General features: G+C 38.1%; 1 protein-coding gene across 1 annotated transcript in view; it reads left to right on the forward strand.

Annotated features, from left to right (window-relative positions):
• The window catches only part of BBOX1 (gamma-butyrobetaine hydroxylase 1), a 66,378-nt gene extending 58,301 nt beyond the window's left edge, over window positions 1-8,077 (forward strand). Inside the window, exons 8-9 of the mRNA XM_003781192.3 lie at window positions 5,982-6,148; window positions 7,685-8,077. Of these exons, the coding sequence (XP_003781240.1) occupies window positions 5,982-6,148; window positions 7,685-7,845 (328 nt within the window). The 3' untranslated portion in view covers window positions 7,846-8,077. The remainder of the gene's footprint in view (window positions 1-5,981; window positions 6,149-7,684) is intronic.
• Window positions 8,078-8,846: the final 769 nt, after the last annotated feature.

The raw sequence follows: 8,846 nt of genomic DNA on the forward strand, positions 1-8,846 counted from the left end.
CTTAAAGGAGAGAGAGAGTTTACCCACAAGAAAAGTGGTTTGCAGAAGCCGCCAGAGCAAAGGTTCTTACAAGGCCCTAAGAACAGGTCTGGGCATTCAAGGAACAGCAAGGAGGCAAAAATAGCTGGACCAGAGTGAGTGGGGAGAGTATTAGGGAGGAAGCAGGTAGGGGCCAGTTTATGTACAGTATTTTAGCAATTATAAGAACACTTTATTCAGAGTGAAATAAGGACGGAGCTGCTAAAAGATTTTACGAAAGACATTTATATTTATATACATTTAATCATATTTTAAGTGGATCCTCTGACTGCTGTGTTGAATACATTATGAAAGAGCAAAAACTGTGGCAGAAAGACTGGTTAGGAAGCTCCTGCAGGACTCCCAGGCTACAGCAGGGTTCCCACATAGTTGGAGTGACAATATGAATAGTAGCAATACTGAAAGGGATTAGTTTGGGGTTATATTTTGCAGGTAGAAACAGACTGTTTTCCTGATAGATTATATAAGGGGTCTGCGAGAAAGAAACATATCAGGGATAAATACTAGTTCAGTATAAATTCTAGTTCAGAACTCATTTCTTGAGTCTTCAGTCATCAAGGTAGGAAAGAGAAGAAATAACTCAAAGATTGTGATTTATAACATCACAGTCTTAACTAGTCAAACATTACCATAAAAGTCCATGACAAATAGAAATTTTGTTGAGACACGGTAAGAGCACAGATTCTACAAGACTAGAAAACAGAGGCAAAAAATTAGCTGTTGGTTGAGATGAACTGAATATCTGCCCTCTGAATCATGACTTGGCTTTGAAAATTTTTGTAGTAAAATTCCAGAATTTGTCCATTTGCAAGATCTCTGAAATATCCCTAGAGAATATGAACTGGTTAGCACGAATCCACTTAGAGATAGATTTCTAACAACAGGAGATGAAATAAAGAGGGTTTTCAGTTAACAGAGGGCCTCTATTTCCTGAGTGTTTGGGTTAATTTAATTTTCCTTGTGGTTAAATTTTTATGTCCTGTTTAGTACAGAAACATATTTTAGGCTGCTGACTAAATTCATTATGATTCAGTGCAATAAAAAATAGGCCAATAAAGAAAGTGGAACAAAAATAATGATGTTAGGATTAAGCAATCCTATTTACTACAAGTTCAGTCATAGGAATTTAAGTCTTTTACTTGCCAGCTGATAATCTCTCATATTATAATTTACTCTTGCTGGATCCATGGCATCTTTTTCAGTTAAAAAACAAAAACAAAAGTGCATACCTACCCCATACCATTGACGTAGGAATTATGGAGTTAATAGATGGTAGCTCCTGGTATAGGGCCTAGCGTAGAAAATGCAAAATAGATTTTAGCTAGCTATAATTTGCGTGAAGTCCAACATGTTTGCTGGTGATAGACTTTCTACCAAAGCAAGGGGAGAACATAATCACAAGATTCAAGATGCTTCACAAGCCTGAAAAAGACTTTTCCCGCAGATTCGCAAAAAATAGGACATGGTAGACATAGTTGCAGTCCCATGAGAAATGCAGGAAGTTCCACAAAGCAGCGCATCTGTCAATGAGATGTAACGGTGTTAACTCAGGAGGCATATTCACGGCACTCTCTGATTGTAGGAAACGGTTCTGTATTCCTTTCACTGGCTTGTTTTGTCAGCAATCACTAGTAACATTTTGCTCTTGCTGGTTCACAGTCCTCATATTATTGGTTTATGTTTAAATACCTGTCTTTTGTGTACAGCAAATATATAGCCAGTTCCTCTCAGAGTTTATGACTTTTTACCCTTCTTGAGCATGCAACACTGCATTAGACGCCTCCTTTCACTCTGCTGTTAGCACAGAATTTACTGCTTCCCGAGATTCAACTTTACATTTTAGGTTGATCTTCAAGGTACCAGCCCCCCACCTCCTATAACATTCTTCAATCCTAAGAATGATGTTCCTTTAGACACTTAAACCAATATTTCTATTTTCCCTATTTTCTTTGCTGAAAATGCTAAATGATAAATTTTGTGCCTTTCTTCTCAGATAGAAACCAGTTAAGAGGAAGCAGGGACTAAGTTACACACAAAAAGTTGAATTTTTTTTCTATATATCTGAACTCTTAAAAATGAAAGCTTAATCCAGTGTACCATTAGCACCTAATTCTAACTTTCTATCTTTTTTTTTTTCACTCTGTCACCCTGGGTACAGTGCCCTGGTGTCATAGCTCACAGCACCCTCAAACTCTTGGTCTCAAGACATCCTCTTGCCTCAGCCTCCCCCATTGCTGGGATTATGGCTAGTTTTTGTCTGTTTTTAGTAGAGATAGGGTCTGCCTGTTGCTCAATCTGGCCTCCAACTCCTGTGCTCAGGTGATCTACCTACCTCAGCCTCACAGAGTGCTAAGATGACAGGTGTGAGCCACCACACTTAGTCATGATTTTCACTTTATTAATTTTTTTTTAAAGACAGAGTCTCACTTTGTTGCCCTGGGCTATAATGCTGTGACATCAGCCTAGCGCACAGCAACTTCAACTCTTGGCTTCAAGTAATCCTGCTACTCCCGCCTTCTAAGTTGCCAGGCACCCACCACAGCCCTCAGCTAATTTTTCTATTTAGTAGAGATGGAGGTCTTCTTCTGGCTTATGCTGGTCTCAAACTCCTGAGCTCAAGTATTCCTCCCACCTTGGCCTCCCAGAGTACTAGGATCATAGCATGAGCCATTGTGCCCAACCAATTTTATTAATATTTCTTTTTTTGGAAAGATTTTTTTTGTGAACTTTATTGAGATATGATTAATATAAATTGTATACATTTAGCATAAACAGCATGATGTTATAATTATTTCTTAATCAAGTATCTGTCACTGATCCATAAGGATATATGAGTGGACTCTAGAATGGTCAGCTCATAAGTAGCATAACCATTCCAATAGAGTAACCATGGGATTAGAGGGGGAGAGGGACATATCATGAGGGCAGCTAGAATGACAGACACCCCAGAAGTTCCAAAATCACCACATCCTTACAGTAGCATGGCAGACAACACGGAGGCTAATATTACTCATACAGAATGTATAACAAGGAGAAAAGAGAGAAAGGAGGTCCGGAGCAGTGGGACTAGAATCTTAAAGACAAGATTCAAAAGGAAAAGACTTCAGGCCCAACACTGTGGCTGACGCCTATAATCCTAGCACTGGGAGTGCTTAAGCTGAAGAGTTAAAGACCAGCCTAAGCAAGAGTGAAAACCCCATCTCTAAAAATAGGTTGGCATTGTGGTAGTCCCAGCTACCATAGGAGGCCAAGGCAAGAGAATCACTTGAGCCCAAGGGTTTGAGGTTGCTATGAGCTACAACACCACAGCATTCTACAGAAGGCAACAAAATGAGACTCTGTCTCAAAAAAGAAAAGAAAAGGAAAGGAAACGGCTTTAGATACTGTGGTGAAGGTGTGAAATCAGCAGCATGAACTCTAAAGGGACAACTGAAAGATCTTATATTCTCCTTCACGCCCCTGCATTGTGGAGGTCCATAATCTTTTCTACTGACTTAACTTTTCTACTTACATATATTGTTATCAATATGTGTAAATTCATGTTTCAAATTTCTAAGATCCTTTTTGAAAACTCGTTCCTTCCTTTGACTTTTTTTGCCAGTGTGGGTTCAATAGGTAGATTGCAGTTGCTACCCAATAAGCAAAGGATTGCTGCTAATCGCCAACTGTGGAGTTTGCCATTACAGTTGCCCTTGATTCAGAGAATTTAACATTCATCTGAGACCTGACGCACAGGGGCCCTGATGGTCGCAATTCCTATACAACAATCGCTTCTTTCCTCCTGTACCCTGATTTGTTGACAATGTTTATTCTGTGTGACTCAGACCCAGAGCCAGAATCCCCAAGCCCAGGCACACAGGACAGTGTTTTTTTTCTGATGCACCAGACCTGGGCCACAGTCGATTGCTGGCCCTCATTACTGACTCCTGGACTCACCCTCCAGGAGGGTGTTCTTCAGTTTTCCCACATAAAGATTAAATCAGAGTCATGTATTCCAGACTTTTAAACCCTGTAAACATTCAGTTTACATCCATCTATCTTGTTTCTACTTAAAGCAAAGATAAAGTGGGTTAACACTTTAGGACTGGTTAAAACTCCACCTTCCCTATAAACTAAAACAAAATTTTTGTCTCTGTATCTGGATGATGTCTATGTCTCACTAATTATCATCAGCACAGCTCAAGTTCCAGAAACGACACTATCTTTTCTCATATTAAAAGCCTTATTACTTTATACTGTCATGATTATAATCCATATTCTAAATGAAGATGGAGAGAACACAACATTAAGACTAAAAAGTGTTCTCCTGAGCTACTAAAAAATACACAGAGCTGCATATGCAACAAATATTTATTAACTTCCTGTTATATCCAGGCTTTATGCTGAGTGCTGGGAATACGACCTTGAATGAGATACAGTGTAAGTCTTCTAGAAGCTTATATACTAAGATAGGTAGTATAGATAGATAGACAGAAAGAATGTACCTAAAGAATAATCTCTTATTTCCTCTGTTGTTCAGTTTTCCCACATAAAGACTGAATGAGAGTCATGTATTCCAGACTTTTAAAGAATAAAGCCTTCTTCTCATCACACATTCCCAATAAAACCATACTTAGAACCTCATTAGATGAAACATATAAAGCAATTGACCTATAAACTTATAATATAAAAGAATGTTAATATGTAAAACCTGTGGAATAGGAGATATTTGCATACTAGGAATCTGACAAGGGGCTAATAACTAGAAGCTACAGAGAACTCAAATTAACCAGCAAGAAAAGAGCAAACAACCCCATTTAAAAGTGGGCAAGAGACTTGAACAGAAACCCCTTTGAAGATGAAAGATGAATGGGCAACAAATACATAAAATAAAGTTCATCATCCCTAATCAGAGAAACACAAATCAAAACCACTCAGAGATCTCACCTAACCCAGTGAGAATACCCCACATCACAAAATTCTGAAAGTGTAGATGCTGTCATGAATGTAGAGAACAGGGAACACGTTTGCACTGCTGGTGAGATTACAAACTCTGACAACCTCTATGGAAAGAAGCATGAAGAACTCTCAAAGAACTAAAAGTGAGCCTTCCATTTGATCTCACAATCCCATGACCAAGTGTCCACCCAGAAGGAAAAAAATAATTTTACCGTAAGGACATTTGCACTAGAATATTTATTGCAGCTCAATTCACAATTGCCAAGAAGTGGAAGCAACCCAGGTGCCCATCAACCCGTGAATGGATTAGCAAACCGTGGTATATGTATACCATGCGGTACTATTCAACCAAAGAAAAGATGAAGAGTTTACATCTATTGCGTTTATCTGTATGGAGTTGAAACACATTCTTCTTAGTTATGTAGCTCAAGAATGGAAAAACAAGTGTCCAATGTACTCAATACTAACATGAAACCAATATATAAACAAGGACATACCCACACAAAAGAAAAACACAAGTCTATTGTGAGGGTGAGAAGGGAGAGTGATTGATGGGTTCTCACCCAGTGTGCACAATGTGAGGGTGATCAGCACGCCCCCTGGGTGAAGGGCTCAGCTACAACTTGAACTTCACCTTAGAAACGAAAACAATATAACCTAAGTATTCATACCCTCATATTAATCGGAAATAAATAAATAAAAGAACAAAGAAGGAATAGATTTTACTAAGCACAACAAAATTTTTAACTCAAATCTCTTAGTAACATTTATTTTAAGTTGAATCCTCCTGAAACTTATGTAGTAACATTTCAAAAAACACTTGCTAAATGAATAAATGAAAAATCAAAAGAATACATTGTTCCACAGATAACCCTAAGATCTTCTATATACCAGTTCAGATTCTTTAATACTATGTTTCCGAAATATCTCCCAAGAGGTTTTGACCCTTACAAATGTAAATAGATCCTTTGAGATTTATGTATTAACTTTTTCTCTTAAAATAGGTTAGATGATAAAGGCCAAGTGGTACGCATCAACTTCAATAATGCAACGAGGGATACAATATTTGATGTACCTGTTGAAAGAGTTCAGCCTTTTTATGCTGCCTTGAAGGAGTTTGTTAACCTCATGAATAGCAAACAATTCAAGTTTACCTTCAAGATGAATCCAGGTCAGTAAATACATTTTCTCAAACAACGGAAAGGATGGATTTCCTTCAACCATAACCACCTGTATTCTAGAATATAGGGCAGTCTTTCTCAAGTATGACTCATGAAAACACTCTTAACAGGATCTTGGTGAGGCACAGAGTTGCATAACAAGATTGCATGCATATTCTTACAAGCTCCTAGATAATTTTTAAGTACTCTAAAATTTAAGGACCTCCAACCTAAAGAATAAATACCTGAAAGACAAACTATAAGCCAAATCTCATCTCACATATGATTTCTTTTTCTTTTTGAGACAGAGTTTCACTCCATTGAGCTGAGGTTGAGTGCTGTGGAGTCACAGCTCACAGCAACCTCAAATACTTGGGCTCATGTGATTCTCTTACCTCAGCCTCCTGAGTAGCTGAGGCTACAGGCTCAGCTATTTTGGCTGTTTTTTAGAGATGGGAGTCTCACTCTTGCTTAGGCTGGTCTCAAACTCCTGAGCTCAAGCAATCTGCCTGCCTCAGGCTTCCAGAGTGCTGGTCACATATGATATTAAGACTGAGGCTTTATATTTCTATCCTGATAGCCCATCAATACAAATTGAGGCTCGTACTTAATTTTACCTTAGTAGAGAAATTATCCTCGATTCTCACTCAAAAATACATGAGTAATGTTTGTTCGTTAGGCTGACTAGCAGAGATGGTACTACCAGAAACTTTCTTGAAGTATTCCAGTTACTTGAAGTAAGTAAGGAAGAAGCATTACCTTTTCTCCTGGACCATCTCTACTCAATAAAAAGCCACTAAACTTGAGGCTTTTTGTATCAGTAGGAAAAGGGATAATTTCTCTCTGCTATTGATTTGACCAAATGGAACATTCTTTTAACTTGTAATTATTTCTTAATCTTTGGAATAATAAGGTAAAATGGGAACTTACATAAGTCCACTGCCATGCACTTATAGCAGGTTGATTTTAAGATTAGCAACATAAGAAAGGAAAACATTATAGGAAAAAATATTAAAAAGCAGCAGTCAAAATCCAGGTTAACCCATTTGATGGCAGTGCAGCTTTTGAGCAAATCACTCAACTTCTCAAAGTCTTCGTTTTTTCATGTTTGAAAAAATAATACTGTCTCTTCGGGATTCTGAGGTTTAGAAACAATATACATAAAATACCAAGAACATAGTTGACAAAGAATGTCATTGTCCTTTTTATTACTGGAAGCTTGTAAGGTGGGGAGATACATTTTAGACTAAAGGATAAGTATCAATCAGAAAAAAAATCAAAAGGTTTACACAAAGTTAATATTTTAAGTTAAAAAAATGATATTGTCTTTAGGAAGCGATCAGGCTATGTATTAAGAGTTTAAGGCCTAACGCAATTTGCATCCAGAGGCCTGATTTGTGTGAAGAAGCAGACGTGTGGTTTTATGTAAAGAACTAAGCAATTCTTAGTAGGAACCAAATAGTGGTAATATTTTGCATGTTAAATTTTCAAGCCCTGCAAGTCATTTAACCACATGATTATTCATAGCGAAAAATTCTTTTATTTAGGGGATGTGATTACTTTCGATAACTGGCGCTTACTTCACGGCCGAAGTAGCTATGAAGCAGGAACGGAGATATCCCGCCATCTAGAAGGAGCCTATGCCGACTGGGATGTGGTGATGTCAAGGCTTCGCATCTTAGGGCAGAGTGTCGAGAACGGAAACTGAAAATCCTGTCTATCACGTTAGTCAGATTGCAGTGAGCGTATTTTCTAAGATATGGGGGTTATTCACAGACCATGATCTGTGTCACTTACATATAATTTCTTTAACATGGAATATATAACCCCTCTCTTACAAAAGTACTCTTTTCTTTGTAATCATATAGAATATCAACATTTGAGATGTTTTAATAGTACGCACTCTATTCTAAGTAAAACATTCCTTCTGTTCCATTGCATGCATGCTCCAATCTCTTTTGCCCCTATATGCGTGTCTACACAATGCCTACAAATAGTTTTTGTATCAAATAAAACCTTTAAGTAAAGTTTTTATTTCAAATAAAACGTGCCTCTTCTCTGTTGCCTAGAGAGTCTCATTTCCTGATGACTTCATATGACCATCTTTAGCCTGCTTAGGGAAAGTTTCATATTTTCAAAGATTTTTTTTTGGCAGTTTTTGGCCAGGTCTGGGTTTGTGGGTTTGAACCCACCACCTCCGGCATATGGGGCTGGCACTCTACTCCTTTGAGCCACAGGCGCCACCCCTCAAAGATCTATTTTATTCACTTTAATTTTTAAGTTCTGTTACCCAAGTTTCCAGACCTCACCCACTTGGCGATCTTAACATTTCCTTTTAATACTTAAATTATGACACCAAAATCAAAGCTTACCAAAATAAGCAAAAATCTAGTCTCACTAATTTTCCCTTCCCCCAAATAAATACTTGCAAGGATTGCCAGAATTGCTTACACCTGTCAAGGAAAAACAAGATGCATGTGCCATTGTTGAATGAACAGTGTGTCTGCTAATCTCTGGGCGGTTCACCTGTTGGTCTCAGCTACCTTCATAGCCACTGCCTTGTCCCAGTAGTGGAGGCGAGTGTCACTGCCGGTCACAGAAGTCACTCCTGCTGGGTTCAGTTCTTCCCTACTCTTGCCAAAAAGAAGAGCCACAGCATTACCATTTGCTGAAATTCTCTTAGTAAATAGATATTGTTAGTCCATAGAT

This window comes from Otolemur garnettii, unplaced genomic scaffold (assembly GCF_000181295.1).
Source record: "Otolemur garnettii isolate 467f Iridium unplaced genomic scaffold, OtoGar3 scaffold00001, whole genome shotgun sequence".
Taxonomy (NCBI): domain Eukaryota; kingdom Metazoa; phylum Chordata; class Mammalia; order Primates; family Galagidae; genus Otolemur; species Otolemur garnettii.